At 42.0% G+C, this 20,593-nt stretch overlaps 1 protein-coding gene across 1 annotated transcript in view; it reads right to left on the bottom strand.

The window, feature by feature from the left end:
* tnrc6c2 (trinucleotide repeat containing adaptor 6C2) overlaps positions 1-20,593 on the bottom strand; it is a 55,478-nt gene that overhangs the window by 10,472 nt on the left and 24,413 nt on the right. Inside the window, 23 exon segments of the mRNA XM_085161692.1 lie at positions 183-293; positions 523-672; positions 1,218-1,406; positions 2,349-2,471; positions 2,474-2,512; positions 2,853-3,135; positions 3,759-3,842; positions 4,074-4,193; positions 4,686-4,826; positions 5,602-5,745; positions 6,471-6,613; positions 6,860-6,917; positions 7,357-7,434; positions 7,526-7,692; positions 8,285-8,488; positions 9,473-11,314; positions 11,317-11,394; positions 11,397-11,429; positions 11,432-11,481; positions 11,483-11,527; positions 11,529-11,584; positions 11,586-11,714; positions 11,716-11,915. Of these exon segments, the coding sequence (XP_085017818.1) occupies positions 183-293; positions 523-672; positions 1,218-1,406; positions 2,349-2,471; positions 2,474-2,512; positions 2,853-3,135; positions 3,759-3,842; positions 4,074-4,193; positions 4,686-4,826; positions 5,602-5,745; positions 6,471-6,613; positions 6,860-6,917; positions 7,357-7,434; positions 7,526-7,692; positions 8,285-8,488; positions 9,473-11,314; positions 11,317-11,394; positions 11,397-11,429; positions 11,432-11,481; positions 11,483-11,527; positions 11,529-11,584; positions 11,586-11,714; positions 11,716-11,915 (4,467 nt within the window).

Below are 20,593 nucleotides of genomic sequence, written 5' to 3'. Positions count from 1 at the left end.
AGTTTTGGTAAAGGATGTTTAAGGCGCTGAAGGAACAGGTTTTTAGGTGTGACTGAGGTAAGGACATGTATAAATAAAGTTCAGAGGTTAAGTAAGGTTGAAGATAAGGAGAATCTTTTCTCCATTTGGGCAAGGAAAGGTCAGCAAGTCAACACATGAGTGGGAATACGTGGGATTTGTACCTGAGGCATCTCCATCACAGGACGACAGACTGAAAGATCTAGAGTAGCCACTGACGGGCAAGTCGCTGCTGATTGGAGGTAAAGAGCCATTCTGAAGTGGAGAAGCTGTGGCTATATGGTTGTAGAGAACAGTGTGGTAAGCAGACACAAACCCCCAAAAAGGGTAATTTCATATATGCTGTGCACCATGATGGTGGGGGTCTGTAGTGAAGGAGATATGGTAGCATGGGTAGGCTTGTGGAAGTGGTTACTAACGTATATTCATCGAACTTTACAAAGCGCGACTTTTCGGTGGGGCTATCGGTCGTACTGATATTTGGGCCCTTGTCTGTTGTCATACCTCCATTCCTGTCTCGCAGCAGGTAACGGTTGACGTCGTGGATGTTGGTGTTGATGGTGGGACCGCTGGGGACGCTGCCAGGGGTCATATTGGGGTCATTCTCAGGGTCGATGTTCTGAAGGCCTTTCCATGGCACCCCTGGGCAGAACTCTAAAACACAAAACACACGCACACAATAAAGGACTGCTAAAACTTGAAGGTTAGATGTAAACAAAGGTGTGAAGCGAGGTGTTACGCTGAATTATACTTGGTGCACTGCAACTGCTGCAACTGGGGTGCGTGAGATGAATTGCCCGAGGGCTTGCAGATAGAAGTCCACTCTGGACAGGCTAAGTTTAGCAGCAATACTGTTCAGCCTACTTTATATAAGAGCTGCCATGTAAATGTGTAAAATGGTATTGTGGTGAACCAAACTGATCTAATGCTATGCTTCGTATTTAAATCTTCCTCTGAATTTTGTAGACTGAATAGCTGCTTCCTTAGCAGCAGCCTTAATTGATGCAATTAAGCAATTACGACATAAGAAAAGTACTGTTTGTATTTTATTAGTCCAGTGAGATTGTACTGCGTTCTAGATAAACATCAGACACGTTCATAAATGCCTTTGTATCCAAAGATTCAGAGACTTTTTCATGCAATTTAAAGAAAAACACCTGTCTGTTCTACACCTTTATACCTCTGCATCTCATTCTCACCTGGGGGCCAGTTAATGTTGGTCCCATTGGAGATCTTTTCACTGGGACTCTTGCCCTGGCCCCAGTCAGGGGGCACGAGGGGGCTGGTGGGAGACTCAGAGCTGGAGATTAGATTGTAAGGGCTGTATGAGTCCTCCAGCTGAGGAGGCTTCCCAGGAGGGACCAGGGTAGAGGCAGCAGATATGGCACCTGAAACACACAAGGAAAAAGTAAGAAAGTGAACCTAGTCCAACCTAGTAGGAAAATATACACATTTTTGCAAGTATTAATATTATAAATGCACATTTAACACCACCCTAAAAATGGTGTCTACATTAAGTCTATTTTTAAGTCTACTGATGCTCCTATTGAGCTTCAGTAGACATAAGATTAAGATCTTCAATAAACATTTCCATAGTGGGAGGAAAAAGATGAAACTATGAGCTAAGAATAACTGTTTGCAGTCCACAGATTGTTATCTACGTATAAGCTGGAAAACAGATCATGTGTATGAAATGCAGAACCTGACGAAATCTTAAATGCTAAAATGAAAGTAATGCAGTAGTTGACAAGTCTGCGTCAGTTAACTAGTTTCTCAAAACATTACAGAAATTGTTTTTATGGAAAATAACTGACATCATTTCTGAGTGCTTTGTGTACTTCAGTGGTTTCAAACTGACACAAATATAAGACTGCATTTGTCTTCTCGAAAATCACAGAAATGTCACAATTATATTCAAGGATGTGACTGCAACACCTGTCATTGTTATTGGGTGGAATTATGACACCTCAGACTCAGGGATTCTTAATGAGCTTGCAAACAGAACATGTGAAAAAAAACTAACGCACAGTCGAAAGTCTTGCATGATACAAGTGGCAAAAAGCTACTGCCAGTTGTTGAGTTACTCATTGGGAAACAAGTCAACGAGTCCTAAGCGTGTTAGGAGGTGTGGTGTTTGCAATAGTGCCTTATAATCACTCCTCAACAAGTGAAGCATGTCTTCATTTTTCATCAGATTATTTTTAAAAAGGCGTTGGAAAGTATTTATGCAAAAAAACAACTTAACAGGTGTCAGGCTGGTTTCATCTAACAATTTTCTCAAAGCCTCTGCATTATGTGAGCATGCTTGTCTGTGTTATTGTGCAAAGTACCGTGCTTATTGAGGTTGTTCTCCAGATTTGAAGAGTTGCCAGAGAGGTTGTCCATGGAGTTGGAGTGTGTCCACTGGGACAGGCGGGATTGGGGCTGAGGGGGCTCCTTAAGGGACAGACCCCAACCTCCATGCAGTTTACATTCATGTTTGGATTCAGTCCAGCTGAACACAAAACACAGGAATCTTTTGTTAATATTTGCACAAATAAAAAAAAATATTTCAAACACACAACACAGCAATACACTGTTTGATACATGGTGTTGCACATACAAATATAAGACACAAGATGCAAGCATTTCGGCAATTGCATGATGTTTTTTTGTTTTCTTAAAGAGTTGTTGATTTATTTTACTTCACATGACACAAAATCAGGTGCTACACAGGCTGCAATACACAATGAGGGTTCTTCTTTTATTTCTGTGTCATGGGAAAATTTGAGTTTTAAACAAAGTAACCATATTGTTGTTCTTTCAGCCCTGTGTTGTTGCTAGAGCAGACTCACAGAGAGGGTAGGTGCTGTAGGCGCTGGGCGACGACGGCGGCTCTTTGGTGTGCAGTGTATCGGCAAGGCTCGGAGCCTGGTGAGTGCCTGTGAAGGGGTCCAGGGTTGATTTGCCAGAGCCGGGGCCTCCGGCAGGGCCACCGGGGGGATGCAGACCAGTGGAGGAGGAGGAAGAAGAAGAGGAATGAGAGGGAAGTTGTTGCTGCTTCATCAGCAGCGCTTGGTACAGCTGACGCTGGTGCTGCTGGATCTGCTGCTGCATGTTGGTGATTGTACGTGCAACCTGGGAGAAAAAAGGAGGACTGTCATAATTATGTATTTCAAAAGAAAGCACTGGGAAATATAGGCCAGGAGAGCAACAACATTAATCAAATTATGGATGGAAATAATGAAACAAAAGAAAAACAAAGAGGAAGTCGAGACAGAGGAGAATAGAAAGGAAAAGCAAGAGGAAATAAAATGTTTCAAAATGTGTTATAGATAAAGATATGCAAGCAAAAACAAAGTAAAAGAACATGCAGGGGTGGTTTGCAAAGATAAGCTTAAACAGAAAATGTTAGATAAGATTTACCTATATCTTATGTATCTTGTAGGTTATTTCTAACAAAACAATTTTTTTACAAAAAGGAGAACAAACTATCGCCTTTTGCAAAATGGAGAAGTTGTCAGATAATGGGAAGTAACAAGTTCCTGTGTTATCTAAACGTTTCAGCAACTCCTGTTGTTACAAAGCATATTCTTTTCGCTGTAGTAATGATGTGACAAAAAATAAGTGGAAAAAAAAAAGGAATAAATGAAGTTGGGTCACAGTACGATGACTCATGGCCCACATGTAGTCACACACATGAAATTTTAAAAGACCTTCACGGTCATACTTTATTTGTAATGACACATTTATTGACTCACTTGCTGCTCTTGTTGTCTAATAGGGCCGGAAACATTGCGCTGCGCCTGCATCATCTGGTGCTGGATTTGTAAACGCTGGTACGCCTGAATCGATGAAGACAAATAAAGAAATACGTTGATGTAAACAATAAAAAAATCTACACTCACTTTCTCATGCATTGTTAGATATCGCCATTTTTAAAAATGACATATTCATAGGAAGTAAAATCAAGTAAAATCAAAAATGAAATAAGGTCAGAAGACATATTCTCTCGCTCAAGCTGTAAAAGTTAAAGCTGCGCTGCAAATGCAATGCAAAGAGCGATGGCACCTCACCATTTGCAGTTGCTGAAGTTGGTACAACAGGGTCATTTGTTGAGGGTTTATTGGTGAAGTTAAAAGTGCAGGGTTCAGACCAATGTTTTTTGCTGCAAACTGCAAGAGCTGTGCTTGGACCTGAAGCGAATAGAAAAAATGGAGGTGGAACAAAAGAGAGATGACAAGTTAGTCACTGCACATCACAATAACTGTACATAAAAGCACCTTCTGGCAAGATGAAACTAGCCATCGCTGCATTTGTGCAGGATAGAAAAGAAGGGAGGTGAAAGGTCTGGGAGGCAATCTTGCAATTTCAAGAGTTATGGCCACAGTATGTCAACCACATCACTGAAACTGCACATGAGTTTTTAAGTGTGATTAAAAAAAAAAGAAGGTAAAAAGCGATCTACGCTGTGGAGATTTTAAGAGGAGAAATACGACATATTCAACAGAATTAAAACGAGTTAAAAAGCCCAAAATATACAAAATATCCACGTGGGGGAAGAAAAAAATCATGTTCCTCAGCCATATCACAAAATCTTCAAGCTTTAAGCGATTGGTTTATATGTGTTAGCACTTGACATAGTAGCACATAATAAATCTAATATGCGTTATCATGTGTTTGACTACCTGAGGGGAGAGAAACGGAGGCACTTGAGCACGTAGACTAGGCTGGGAGGAGCTGAGAGGTGGCACTGGTGGCTGAGGAGGCTGCTGCTGCATGGCCCGGGTTTGTGCTGCTCCATTACTGCCAAACATTCCACTGGGTATCTGTATGCAGGAATCACAATGGTACAATTAAATATTCAAGAGTACTGCCATGTAATGGCAGTACAAACAAAAAAATACATAAATAAATACATAAATAAAAAAAAATCTGAAATGAAGAAAAAAAAAAAGAAAAGGTGAAGTGTCTGCAATATTGCAAAATTTGATTAGGTCTAGATCACATTCACACATTTACAGCAGAGCATATATTGAGGGAAAAAGGTGAGAGCAACTGTTTGTTTGATCATAAAAATGTCAGAAATTGCATTTTTTAAATTGACAAAAAACAATCAGCCTGTAAAAGCCACTTGTTCAAATTTCTAACCCCATACTGCTGAAGAGGGCTTTCCTTTCAGTTTGAAAAAAGGCTGCTTGCAGTGCCTTTGTTTGGACTTCAAGGACATCCTGTAGTTTTTCTGGGCCATGCCTGCCTCTAGGGGTGATATTTGATAGAGCATAACTATCTGGTTTCAATGGGCTCTTCAGGCAAGGTTATACACAAAAGTGAGCAACAGAAAAAGGGAGATGTGGGAGAGCATGTGAATAGAGAGATGTGTACAAAACAATTTAACACATCTTTTGTTGCTGCTACTGCAATCTGTATATGGAAATCCCACAGAGAGCACTGCAAATTAGTGGTTGTGCATCTGCACTGTGATGAACACAGTGATACTGTCTGTATCAGCTGTCCAAGTGTACAAAGCCCCCCCCATACTACATATGTAGTATTTTATACTACATATATATTTTAAAAAAAAGACAAGAAAACCTGCTTTACCTGTCTGTTCAAGTTTTGCATGGCCAGCCCCGGGTTGCCCTGTCCCAGACCCTGCCCAGGAAGGCTACTATTGGCCAGGGGGAGCTTCAGGCTGGGGGAAGGCAAAAACGGTGATGGGGGGGTGTCATCTGACAGGACACCATCCTAGACCAGAGAAAAATAAACAGTTAATGAGGGGAATAAAGGCAGATGAGCGCAACATCAAACAATACACGTTGACAATGTTAATTATATGTGTGTAAAAACATTTCTTGTACTAACAAGACATAATCTAATCTAAAAACCTTCCAATGTGATGTGTTAACATATCATAAAAGCCACAATCTAAGCATATAATTAGAGAAAAGCCTAAAGTTACAGTAAGGGCTTAAACCTTTCCTTTTGCTAAAGCATATAGTTAGGGCTGGATCACATGACCCTGAATCCTCCCTTAGTTATGCTGCAATAGGTGTAGGCTGCTTGGAGAGTCCCATGATGCATTGAGTGTTTTTTCTTCAGTCACCTTTCTCACTCACTATGTGTTAATAGACCTCTCTGCACTGAATCATACTTGTTATTCATCTCTGGCTCTCTTCCACAGCATGTCTTTATCCTGTCTTCCTTCTCTCACCCTAGTTGGTCGCAGCAGATGGCCGCCCTTCCCTGAGCCTGGTTGTGCCGGAGGTTTCTACCTGATAAAAGGGAATCTTTCCTTCCCACTGTCACCAAAGTGCTTGCTCATAGGGAGTCATATGGTTTTCTCTGTACATATTATTGTAGGGTCTACCTTACAATATAAAGTGCCTTTAGGCGACTGTTGTCATGATTTGGTGCTGTATCCATAAAACTGAATTGAATTGAATACCACCATGCATTTACACCCGACGTACCTTGTCGAGGAAGGCGGTGCGTTCGGAGGGGTCTTTGGAGAGTGCGGAAGGCCGACACACCAAAGGCTTGTTCATGCCATTGCTGTAATCAGACATGCCCATGCCCCGCTTGTCCAGGTCTGTTTTCTTCTCTAAAAGAGCAGCTATAGAAGGAGAAGAGGTGATTGCAGAGGTTGTGAAATCTAGCCAAATTAATATATTGTGTCACTATAAAAGAGTTTTATTTAATCTCATTAGTGGTAAAAATATATATTTTAAAGAAAAAGGTCCCTCAGTATTCAACCAAGCGGAACTGAAGAGAATGAACTGATTGATTCAAATAAAAACAAACATCTCAGAACGGCAAGCGTAAAGACAAGGTCGACACATGAAAATGCTGGTGTACTTACTCATAGCCTGGTCAAGGTTCATATTGTTGCTCTTCAATGCCTCCTCAGCAGGGTCTCTCTGTGACACATAATTACAAAAAACTTGTAATTAGCATAACCAGACTGGGATTAATTTGACAGAAGAGCTGATATTTCATCACTTGATAGTTTTTCCACCCTGAAAAGGTTTCATTTATAATGCCCCGAAATTTTTGTTTAAGGTCACAATAACCTTTGACCATTGAAATCCAATTAGTTCATTCCACAGCGCTAGTGCATGCTTGTGCTAAATCGTAAGAAATTTCTTTCTGTGTTGAATAAATATCAAATTCCTGGTTAGAGGTCATAGTGACCTTCATCTCTGAGTATCACTTTCAGAACTGATAACCTAAATAAATGATGCCTCGCAGCTAAATCTGTCACCAGCGCAGAGGCATTAAAGCAAAAATTCCAGAAGAAAGCTTGCGAGTGCTTTGAGTCTGCATTGACACTTAATTCTAAATATGCAGGGTTCATACCGGAAAGCCCATGTCAGTGAGTTGCTTGATGAGACGGTTCATAATCCAGGCCTCATCTGGCTTGTTGCCCATCTTCCCCTGAAAACAAAGAAGCAAAAATATTATGAATTCAACATTACATGATGTTTCCAAGGTCATAAATGCCACTGTGACAGCCGAGTTCACTGACCTTGTTTGGGCACTTCTTGGGTCCATTGCTCCAGGAGTTACAAGAAGAGCTGCTCTCCTGGGGGGTTGGGCTGTTCCATACATCCCCATCCTCAGTGTCCCATTGGCTGGTAGACATGCCCATCTCTTCCCCTCCATTTCCCCAGCCATCTTGCATAGGTTTGGGGCCTGAAAGAAAGGGATGGGAAATATAGGATTAAGTTGTGAGGAATAAAAGAAAAAAAAAAAAACTCTTCAGTGCATTACTCGATGTTATGTGTCTTCTATATTCACAATACCATTTCAGAAGCTGAGCAGCAGGTAACTTTAAACACAGCCACTTGGTGCCACTGTTGCTACATGCCAGTCTGCACTTTCTCCCTACACCTCCCCTCTATCGTTTCCAACATTTAAAACCAACAGCACAAATAACCAAGCTCCACTGAGGCGTGGAATTGCTTTAATCCAAGCAACACTCCAGCAGCACTAACAAAAACTTTCAAAACTGGCACAAACGGTACAGTTCTGTAGAAACTTCCCGTTTGTGTTCCCTAACTGAAGTGTGCTGTGCAAACATATTATGGAGCTACTGCCATAAACAAAATAGTGAACCCAAAGCAAACCAGTGCCTAAGTTGACAATCGTGTTCACAGGTTAAAGCAGAAAAACAGTAATTTTATAAGTCTGAACTAATTGATGGCACTGAATATAACACTGGTGGTATCAGTTAATCAACTCCTATTATTAACATCCAGCATTAACAATAAATTCTGAGTGTTACCTGGCTTGCAAGGTGCAGAACCTGGGGGTCCACTTCCCCTGCCATAGGGGCCTGAGGACTCATGGCCACCGTCTCCCCATCCTCCTACCCCACCTGGGGGCTTGCCCCAGGCTGAGGTACCATTGTCCACAGCTGATGTTGGAGCTGCTGGCTCTCCCCAAGCAGGTTCTGACTTGGGCTGAACACTTGGAATCTCCCCCCAGCCTGGAAGAAAGGGCAACTAATTAGTTAAAAGAATGAAATCAGCTTCTTTACAGCAGAAATTTTCATCAATTTTAAAACATCATTAGTTAATCCTCTTATGTGCTTCACTGAAAACAAATGGAATAATACCACTGTTCCCATCAAGGCCAGCATCACATAGTCTCTTTAGACCTTCATGCTAAGCTTTAGTGACATATCAATAAGTGATAGTAACCTTTTCTATTGTATGCTGTGGTTTTTTATAATTATATGCCTTTCACCACCCCAGCCTGACAAGCTGTGTCTATGAATGTGTAGGCAAATGAGACAAGACAAAGCAAAGCAGCAGATTAGGAAAGGCCTAAGTTAATGACATCAGCAGAAATGGGCAGCTATTTGGCTTAAATGTGTTTTGGAAGTGTTCATGATGCTCCTTAGTCACTGCAGCACAAATTGCAGACAGCAGATGGCAGTGGTCTCATTCACAATTAAAACTGTTTGCCATTAAAGCTTTGGCAAATATCTATGCTTCACATGGCTTTTGTTTTTCAAATACTTACTAGATCTTGTGAAAGTGCAAACTTAAATCTACTATTAAATGCTGATGACAACTGTGAAGATTTTAACTTCTCTGAGAGCAAAAACAGTCACTTTGTAAATTCTTCAAAGAAATTATTTTTAAAAGGAAGGACCATAGTTCCCAAGCTTGTTATAATTTTCTCATTTTATGGGAACAGGTGAAAACAAAATCTCTTTGTCTCCCTGGCTTGTTAACAGACACGAAAATCAGTATCCCTTGAATAAAACACACATATGCTGTTAGAAAGAAATACCCTCTTTTGTAAAAGTCAGTTTGAAATTTTTTAACATTTCATTGAATATAGTATGGTGGGAGACTACAAGATCAGAAACCAAATTTTAATTCATTTTTGAATTTCAACTACTACTTGAATGTTAAGCAAAATAAGATTTTAGGTCATTAATGTCTTTAAGTCTTTTAAATACCTGGGTTGGAGAGGGTGGGTCTGCCTTGGGGCCCCACACTTGGATGTGATGCAGCATTGTTGGGCGACCCATTGTTGTTTAGATGGTGTTGCAGGTGAGTTGGGGGCTGGCCATGATGAGTATGGTGGTGCATATGGTGAGGGTGAGAGTGATTGTTGTTGCCAGGTCCAACGGAGTGATTGTTGTTGTTATTGTTGGGAATAATCATTCCACCATTCTTACTTGGAGGGGGGCCGCTGTTGCCTGGGTTACTACTAGGATTGTTACGATCCCACATGTTGACTGTCTTGTTGTAGGCACTGGGATCCCCCCAGGTAGATGTTCCATCGTCAATCTCCATCTTCCTACGAATGGAGGGAGGAGAGGGCTCTTCCCAGCCAGTAGGCTCCATACCTTGGTCCTGTTTGCTGACATTACCCCAGCTAGAGTTGTTCTGCTTCACAGAACTGGGACCTCCCCAAGAACCAATACTTCCACCTCCTCCACTACCAGTGCTGCTGCTGCTGCTTTCTTGTGGCTTGGAGGAGCCCCAGCCACCTTGCACTGGTCCATTGGCACGTGAGGTCTCCCCCCAGCTGCTATTACTCACAGCAGGAGTTTTCCCCCAGCCTCCTCCATTTGCTCCTCGAGGACTTTCCTTCCATCCACCATTTCCTCCGTTACTTCCTTCTCCTTCCCACATGCTGCTAGAGGAACCATTATTCTTGATGTCTGGCTCTCCCCATTCCCCTGTGTTGGAGCCATTAGAACCACCATTATTGTTGCCCCACTTATGGGCATTTTTGGGGCCTTCTCCCCAGCTAGTAGGCTGGCTTTTCACTGGGCCATTGTCCCAGCTGGATGACTTGTCCTCTGATCCCCAGGATGAGGTACCCCCATTCTTGGGACCACTGGAAGGCAAAGGATCTCCCCAGCCACTAGTAGTGCCATTTGGAGCTTTACTGAGTGACTGTGGGGGGTCACCCCATCCTGATCCTGTCTGGACTGGCTGAGATGCTGGAGCTCCCCACCCAGAAGATGAAGATCCTTCACTGTCACTTTTCCCTCCAGATCCAGGCCTCTGAGCAATGGTAGGAGTTATGGTGCCATTGGTAGATGAGGGTCCGCCATTGGAGCTGGAGGCTCCTATGGTGTCTGAGCTGCTACTGCTCTTTCCATCATCAGAGTTTGCTTCTTCCATCTCCCATACAGTGTTCTGCCGGACGGGGGTCTGTCCCCAACCTGTGTTACTCAGGACTCTAGGGTCAAGGTCTTGCCGTGGTAGCAAAGGGGCAAATTCCATGCTGGAGGATCTGTCTCTACGCTGGGATCGACCTTCACTGCTGTCTCCGCTGTCCTCACTTGCTGGGGCTGTTCCAAGCTGCTGGCCCCAAGAGCTCAGTTGCTGGTCTTGGCCTGAGCCAGAACTACCAGCATCTATGTTGTCCCAACCTTTAGTTGCTTCTCCACCGCCAGAGGACTTTCCCCAGTCACCCCAGCCACCACTTCCACTACTCCCACCACCACTGCCTTGGCGACCCCAAGCAGAGAGGCCTCCAGATGTTGTTGAGTCCCAGCTGGAGTCCTTGGGGGAGTCAGCTGCCTTGGTTTCTCCACTACCCCATACAGAGCTGCCGGTTGTATCCCCATTGAGCTGGGATGACTCAGTGGGTGACTGGCCTCCCCAACCAGTTAAACCATGGATAGGGCTCATAGGCTCCTGAGCTTGTTGTTGTTTAGTGTGGTTTGGTCCATCAGTGTTAAGGTTAACAGGCTCTATATTGAAGGACAAGTTTGTGTTGGTTGAAGGGTGCTGTTGCTCATTTTCTGTAGCACTCATCATGCCAACCCAACTTCCCCACCGTTATCAGCACCTCCCATGTTCCCATTTCCTAAATTTCCATTGCCATTTATGCCTGGTGGAAGGGATGAAGAGCTGGACACCCACTGGTACCACCTCCAACACTCTCATGCCCAGAACAGGCCAGGCTGAAGGGTTGGCATTTGGGTTGAGATTCAAGTTAAATTGAAGAGCCCCAGTTATTGGGTGCTCCAACTCTGCCACTATTCATACATCTTGTTACCATCTGAAACCCAGCCTCTATTACCTACTAATTGCGTGGTTGATCCAGAGTCCTGTCATCATGTTATTGTTAGCTTTGAGAGAGGGGTAGTGGGCCTGCTGGCCTGCTGCGCCTGTGGCCATACTCACAAAACTACTCCTACTGGTAGTAGTGACAGTACTGGTGTCTAGGTTAGAGCTGTGTGGAGCCCGAGGGGCATTCTGGTGTTACAGGGTTGCTGGGGTCACTACTGCGACTGATGGAGGGCCAAGCTTCTGTATCACTCTTGTCAATAATCACTTTGTCCCAGCTGTTGGCACTTGATGGGCTGTCAACTGGTAGAGAGGCTCCCCAATAAGAGATCTCATACTGGGCACCAGGGCCACACTGGAGGGATATGTCTAAAGAGAAAACAAGTGTGTGTGTGGGGGTGGGGGGGGGGGGGGGGGGGGGAGAGAGACAGATAGAGATGAGTGAAAGTAGAGGGAGGACAAGGAGGAGGGGAGAAAGAAAAAAAATCATAAGTTTAGAGTAAGGAAAATCATGTAATGCATGTTCACAACCAGGCTACAGTTAGCTTCCTGAACCAATTTTATCTTCTTGGTTAGTTAACGCTAGCTATCAGACTTGGCAGGATGAGATGGTCAGACTTGCATGTTTCAGGATTTAAAACACAATCAGAATGCACAGCCAAGCGTGCTTCTTGTCATATCAGCTTCAGGATATCCATATATCCTTGCTCTGGTGCAGTCAGCGAAACAGAAACACTGAGATGGAGCCTTTGCTTTCTTTTTACATCGTTCTTTCCTTCCCTTTTTCTCCCCAGTTTTTACTTAACTTCCATTTCCACTTCTTAAACAGAGGTTTACTGATTTACTCCCTTTTCACTCTCTAAAGTCATTTATTTATTATTATACCACCTCTCACCTATGTCCTATTATACTCATGTCTCCCTCCTCCATTTTTCCCCCCACCACTTTCTTCACCCTGTCCCTCTCTCCCTTCTGCACTCCTCCAACACCCGGCAGCGAGAGACCCATCCGTCTCCATCGTGGCTTCACTGGCTGGGACTGTGAAGGGAAGCCCAAGTGGAACGCCGTTCATTTATTGGAATGAAACCAGGACCGAGTCTCATCCATCACTCCTTACGCTTTACTGGGCCTACTCCTCCTTCAACTGCACTGCAATAAGAAACTACATAACAGTTCCCCAAGCTTGTGTGAATAAGTGTGTGTCTATTTGCTTCTCACTACCTGCATATACATAATAGTGCACATGCGATTCTGTATATCTAGGAATTATCTGTATGACAAAACTGAAAATGAGGGATTGTCCATAGATTTTGTTCTTCTACTTATGATCTATGATCTACAAGTCCCTCACCAAGCTACCAAATCGCAGCTTTTTACAACTCTGATCAAGATGCAATCACGCACAAGCAGATTCGTTAGGCACAAAAGCAGCCACCATCAAATGGTGAACTAATAATAGACTGGGTTGATGCTGCAAAGGGGTAATCAATCTGTGGGAGGCAGCTAATCAATAATCTTATTAATGTTAGTGGGTGAGAGCAGAGAGGTTATTGATCCAGCATCCAAACACTCTAACCAATAGGGTAGCTTCAGGCAGAAAAGCTAATGAGAAGTAGGAGCTACAAATATCACCATTGCGCAGACCAACTAACCTTATTAATAATTGATAATAATAAACATTTGCACATGAAAACTAGACATCTGAGTTTGTTTTTTCAAAAGTCCACACTAAATGTAATGTGTTTCTAAAGTAAAACTGTATAGCTTAAGATAGAACCTTAAGACCGAAAAAGAAGATCCTATCAAATTGTTGCCATACTAACAAGACGTTACACAGCACAAGATATAGAAGGAAAAGTCCATCTATTTGAGGTGTGAAGACAAAGACAAATATTCTGACTTTTAGATACTTTGAACGTGCCACAGAGGCTGTGAATTACATTTTCACTTATCTCCACTCCCCAGGCAGCCTTATCGTTCAGGGTCATCAGACTGATGACACACACATGCACACCAACATTAATCTACAGTCAGTTTGCAATCTGCTGAAAACAGAAATAACTAATGAAACATCACAACGAAAGTAATCCCCATATTTGCTGTAAGTGTACTTTTCTTTTTAAGTTCAATTAAAAGATGCTGGAAAAAAGCCATGTGTGCCTATCATCAGAAAGTTTTTAAATTACACTTGCCATGGGTTTTCTGACTTCTGACAACAGCTTGGTATTAGGGGTGGGCGGTATGAACGGTATACGGTAGAAACGATAAAATTTGGCCAACGGTAGAGATTTTGACTATACCGCTCTACCGCGATAGCGCATGTTGATGGTGTCATCAAGCTGCACCTATTTTGGTCGAAAGCATTGCAGTGGCTGCAAACAACATCATCTGCAAATTATGCCGGGCGACAGTAATAGCAAAGAGACAAAAGCACTTTTGGAATATAGGGAAAGCCAAAAACTGTGGCTTTGATTCATTAATGCAACATCAGTCAGTTTCTCACCACCCAGCATATCTTCCTCCTACACAGTTTGAAAATAAAAGATTACTTGACTAATGTAAACTCTGCAAGGCAGTCCTCCTTTATCACACTCAACACCTTTGTCATTTATTACAATAATTGATTACGCAGCAGTGGAGAGTGGACTTTATCAAAGTAGATGTCTTTCTGAAAGCGCTGTAACTAAGTTTAAGAATATAATCCAGCCACTGTTATCATCGTCAATGCCCTGTACCAACACAGAGCAGAGCAGCTATCTGAACGCTACCCCAACAGAGGTCGATTATCTTGTTAATAATTTCACCTCCTCACTACGTACGACTCTGGATACTGTAGCTCCAGTGAAAACTAAGGTCTCTAATCAGAAGTACCTGACCCCGTGGTATAATTCTCAAACACGTACCCTAAAGCAGATGACTCGTAATCTGGAGAGGAAATGGCGTGTCACAAATTTAGAGGATCATCATTTAGCCTGGAGAAATAGTTTGTTGCTTTATAAGAAAGCCCTCCGCAAAGCCAGAACAGCTTACTACTCATCACTGATTGAAGAAAATAAGAACAACCCCAGGTTTCTCTTCAGCACTGTAGCCAGGCTGACAAAAAGTCAGAGCTCTTTTGAGCCAACCATCCCTTTAACGTTAACTAGTGATGACTTCATGAACTTCTTCACAAATAAAATTTTTATCATTAGAGAAAAAATTACCAATAATCATCCCACAGATGTAATATTATCTACAGCTACTCTTAGTTTCATTGATGTTAAGTTAGACTCTTTTTTCCAATCGATCTTTCTGAGTTAACTTCAATAATTACTTCCTCCAAACCATCAACGTGTCTTTTAGACCCCATTCCTACAAAACTGCTCAAAGAAGTCCTGCCATTGATTAATTCTTCGATCTTATATATGATCAACCTATCTCTAATAATCGGCTATGTACCACAGGCTTCAAGGTGGCTGCAGTTAAACCTTTACTCAAAAAGCCATCTCTAGACCCAGCAGTCTTAGCTAATTATAGGCCAATCTCCAACCTTCCTTTCATATCAAAATCCTTGAAAGAGTAGTTGTCAAACAGCTAACAGATCATCTGCAGAGGAATGGTTTATTTGAAGAGTTTCAGTCAGGTTTCAGAGTTCATCACAGCACAGAAACAGCTTTATTGAAGGTTACAAATGATCTTCTTATGGCCTCTGACAGTGACTCATCTCTGTGCTTGTCCTTCTTGACCTTAGTGCAGCATTCGATACTGTTGACCATAATATTCTATTAGAGCGATTAGAACATGCTGTAGGTATTACAGGTATTGCACTGCAGTGGTTTGTATCATATCTATCTAATAGACTCCAATTTGTGCATGTAAATGGAGAGTCCTCGTCACACACTGAGGTTAATTATGGAGTTCCACAGGGTTCGGTGCTAGGGACCAATTCTGTTTACATTATACATGCTTCCCCTAGGCAGCATCATTAGAAGACATAGCATACATTTTCACTGCTATGCAGATGACACCCAGCTCTATCTGTCCATGAAGCCAGATAACACACACCAATTAGTTAAACTGCAGGAATGTCTTAAAGACATAAAGACTTGGATGGCCACTAACTTTCTGCTTCTTAACTCAGATAAAACTGAGGTCATTGTACTCGGCGCTGAAAAGCTTAGAAATATGGTATCTAACCAGATTCTTACTCTGGATGGCATTACCTTGGCCTCCAGTAACACTGTGAGGAACCTTGGAGTCATTTTTGACCAGGATATGTCCTTCAACGCACATATTAAACAAATATGTAAGACTGCGTTCTTCCATTTGCGCAACATCTCTAAAATTAGAAATATCCTGTCTCAGAGTGACGCTGAAAAACTAGTTCATGCATTTATTACTTCCAGGCTAGACTACTGCAATTCATTATTATCAGGATGTCCAAAAAACTCACTGAAAAGCCTTCAGTTAATCCAAAATGCTGCAGCAAGAGTACTGACAGGGACTAGAAGGAGAGAGCATATTTCTCCTGTTTTGGCTTCCCTTCATTGGCTTCCTGTTAAATCCAGAATTGAATTCAAAATCCTGCTCCTCACATACAAGGTCTTAAATAATCAGGCCCCATCTTATCTTAATGACCTTGTAGTACCATATCACCCTATTAGAGCACTTCGCTCCCGCTCTGCAGGCCTACTTGTTGTTCCTAGAGTATTTAAAAGTAGAATGGGAGGGAGAGCCTTCAGTTTCAGGCCCCTCTTCTGTGGAACCAGCTTCCAGTTTGGATTCAGGAGACAGACACTATCTCTACTTTTAAGATTAGGCTTAAAACCTTCCTTTTTGCTAAAGCATATAGTTAGGGCTGGACCAGGTGACCCTGAATCCTCCCTTAGTTATGCTGCAATAGATGTAGGCTGCCGGGGGATTCCCATGATGCATTGAGTTTTTCCTTTCCAGTCACCTTTCTCACTCACTATGTATTAACAGACCTCTCTGTATTGAATCGTATCTGTTATTAATCTCTGTCTCTCTTCCACAGCATGTCTTTATCCTGTCTTCCTTCTCTCACCCCAACCGGTCGCAGCAGATGGCCGCCCCTCCCTGAGCCTGGTTCTGCCGGAGGTTTCTTCCTGTTAAAAGGGAGTTTTTCCTTCCCACTGTCGCCAAAGTGCTTGCTCATAGGGGGTCATATGATTGTTGGGCTTTTCTCTGTATCTATGAAGCGCCTTGAGGCGACATTTGTTGTGATTTGGCGCTATATAAATAAAATTGAATTGAATTGAATAGAGGAAATGTACAAAGCTAATTTTGAACAAGCCCCAAACCACACACATAAAAAAATATGAAAGAAAAGGTGAATCTCATGCACATGATAAAAGAAAGGAGGTCAGAGAGCGAGAGAATGGAAAAATACCTGAGGAGAAGTACAGCAGCCTTAGTCTTAAGAGTGCTTACACAGATCCACGCAAGAATAAGAAACAGCAGACATCATCTTAGTACATCTGCAACAGGTTAGTCAGTGAAGCAAAACAAAAAAAAATCCTTTTGCAGAGGCAGCACATGTGGACATCTACCTCAACAAAACCGGATCATTATTAGCTCCACAAAAGGAGTGTTTACAACAGGATTACAGGGTTGCATTACATTGCAAAGGTTTTAATGCTGGTGCGTCTTTGCCAACATGTACGAGTGGACTAATGCAAAACAGCCTTCCTTTCTTTTCACCTTAATGTGCCTCCATTGTTCCCCTTTCAACTCCCTTTCCAGGCATTCCAGAAAAAGGTACTGCTGATTCTTGGCAAATCATTGATTTGCGGGAGGGGCGTTAAAGCAAGCTGAATATGAAAAACAAAGGCAAGGGGAGAATTATTTCCATCTACCATTTGCAATCATATGTCAGTAATGTGTTGCTTTCATTCTGGTTGCAATTAGGAGGGCAGTCTATGATTATTCCTTGTGAATGAAAAGGGTCAAAAACGGAAAGAAAAAAAAAGTAGCATCTCTGTGGCTCTTCGTGTTTCAAACGGACAGAAAGACAGCCTTTTTGTATGTGTGTATGTGGAGTCTAGCTTATTCTCACCTGCACTGAACTGCAGAAATGGTGGACATCAGTTTAATAATAAAAACATCCTAATGTAGGTACACCGACAGTGCTTACTACAAAACACAGACAAGCAGCATCAACACTGCAGTGGAGCTGTGTGATACCAGCCAGAGTTGAAGCACAAATAAGCAAGAGGTGAATTCCTGCTAATGACACTAGCTGCCATCATGGAAATGGGCAATAAGCCAAGAATTAAATGCCTTTCTTCCCCATTTGAATGAAATAAAGGGCTGGGTGACAGAAAGAAAGAAGAAGAGTGCGGTAGAGAGAGATGGAAGACAGTCTGGGGTGGGGGTAGGGAGAGGTCGGTACATACAGTGGCGAGGGAAAAGAAAGGGAGACAGCGAAAGAGAAAGCATGAACAGAATGAGAATAACTGTAGCGACAAAGTGATTCTTTTAGCTTGAGTGTGAGCAACAGAGGCAGCTCGGCTTCTCGGTTAAAACTATGGGATGACATAAACCTAGAATCAAAGGAGGAGGTAACATTTACTAGTCTTTTGTCACCATACTGACCCTCTCCATCTCTCTTTGAGGAGAACTTTACGCCCACTCACATCGAGGACGGCATGCACATGTTTTTTTCCGGAAACATAGAGAAAAAGAAAAACAGAGGGGACGGTCTCCATGGGGTTTAAAAAGCTCATCATTCATGTCTGTTTACCTCTGCTGAGAGAAGAGAGAAAATAGAAGAGCGAGACCATAGTGACTTCTCTGGTTTCCCTGAGCGAGGCTGCATTAATGAAGCCACTAAGGGGTTCTCTCACTTGTGCGTGCCAATGTGTGTGTCACAGCTTGAGCATATGGGCCAATCTATACCTCCGTGGCTTCTTTGGGGCCAAGTGATCTTTTCATTTGATTTTAAAAAACATAGAAATAACTGAGATTTATTTTTTGATGATGTCAGAAGAGGTAAACAACATTTTTATAAGACTATATCTAAAGAATGTAAAAATGCGCAAGTGTTCTAAACGTGTTTTGTTTTTTAAATAAAGCAACACCAACACCAAACAGTTTACTTAAGATGTGTTCAAAATCTAAGCTAATTTACCTAAAAATCAAAGGAAACGTTATGAAAGGGCCAAGTGTTTTAAACCGCACCCAGCAGAGTGCCTTCTGGCTACGCGTGCTGTCTGGGTGACCGGCAAACAGCTGTTGGGCTACAGTTCCCACAGTCTTAAGAGACCCCATTCCAGCACCTGCTACTTGGGAGTCTGTCTGGCTGCTGGATGCTCCGGACTACTTAAATGGTCCCCAGTCAGCTGGAGAGATGGGAATGGTGGGTGTGACAGGGGGATGGAAATGGGACAGGGGGTCTCTGTCTGGTGGGACAATTGAATGGGTTGGGAAAAGAGGTTGTGTGGGAGGGTGGTGTGTCGAGAGCAGACTGCATTTTAGACACTGGGGATGGGGTGCTTGGATAGCCTGTTGGAATCTCAAGCGTTACAGATTTACACAAAATTCATATAGATTCTACAATAAATAAACTTGTCTTTCCAAGCCAAACGTGGAGTGATCAAAAATGTGTCAAAGAAATAAATTTAACATCTTTACAGTGTACTGCTACTAACTAAAACTACAGTGTGAGTACACTCCTCTTTAAAGTGTGAGGCAGATTGCAAAGGAGACGCATATCTGAGGGGACACAACTAGGTCAGACTAGAGTACTCTCTCTGCTGCACATTCATTATATCTATATACATGTGTTAGTGTTTGCATGTGTGCAACTACAAAAGTGAACCATCACATCACTGCCACCCTTAGGGCCTCAGTAACCTCACCAGAGGTCAGAAACACTGTCCTCGAAAACAAAATAGAAACACTGTCCTCGGAACAAAGTTCATCTGTAACTTGCAAAATGAAATGAAACTTTACCTCTATATTTGCAGACAATGTCTTTGAGATATAAGCATTTTGACTTTTAAAAAAAGGAAGAAAAAAAAAAAAGATGTATTCATGATCAGGAAAAACTTCATATTAAATCTATCACAGTCAAGTATTAACTTGACTCCAAACATACATTTGTTGGATTTACATTTTTAGGTGAAAAGTTTTTCAGAATTTTCTGCAGCAAAAGTCATGTTTGAAATGAAAGAAGCCACAGGCTTAAATAATTGCTCTGCATTGTAGACTTAACTTCAGTGTCCAATCCCTAAATTATGTATCGCAGACGCACTGCAACAACTGGTTACTGGCTTCAGGCTACTGGCTGTGCAGATAGGAAAGAATATGTTGTGGACTGGATGCCCTCAGGACAAGAACATGAGTGGAAAAGGAGGTGAAAACCCAGCCAATGGCTACTTCTGCCACAGGCTGTTGTACAGAGAGACTCCAGGGGAAACCAGAGGTAGGTAAAGGCCAATTAGTACAACAAGTGCTGGACTAGGACGATAATACAGCATTACAACGTAACACACTCAGCCAGGGCATCCTAACGTGTCCAGAGCTCAAAGAAGAAACATATGCTTTCATATCTGAAGGTTTTGACTTAATGTTTCTCTTAAGAGAGTTACGCCTGCAGCTAAATCTTTTCTTGGCCCACAACCAAAGAACCACTGCAGTAAATAGCTGTGCATAGAGAAAAAACATTATTACCAATGTAATAAAAAAGAAATTTCTGCTGACAGATTGAATCTGTTGAATTTTTGCCACCAATTTAATATATTTACTGAATTTAAAAGAATACAGTGATGCAGTTGCCTTGAATTTACTTCCTGTGAATTTTCTGAAAATTCTTTAGACAATATTAAAATGAATGCATTTTATATAGATTCTGTGTTTTATATGATGTCATAATATTAGAATTATTTTTGGAGCTTCTTATTTTCTTTTTTTAAATCAATTAGCTCTATTATTATATTTTTAAAAACAATACTGTTAGGTTTTGTAATGTTGATTGTCATTTATGCTTAGAAATATCTACTTATATATGCTTAGAGTTTTATAATTAGTCTTAGATTGGTAGAGGT

Source organism: Neolamprologus multifasciatus, chromosome 6 (assembly GCF_963576455.1).
Source record: "Neolamprologus multifasciatus chromosome 6, fNeoMul1.2, whole genome shotgun sequence".
Taxonomy (NCBI): domain Eukaryota; kingdom Metazoa; phylum Chordata; class Actinopteri; order Cichliformes; family Cichlidae; genus Neolamprologus; species Neolamprologus multifasciatus.
Note: the sequence above shows the minus strand (reverse complement) of the source record. Positions and strands in the feature narration are given on the sequence as shown.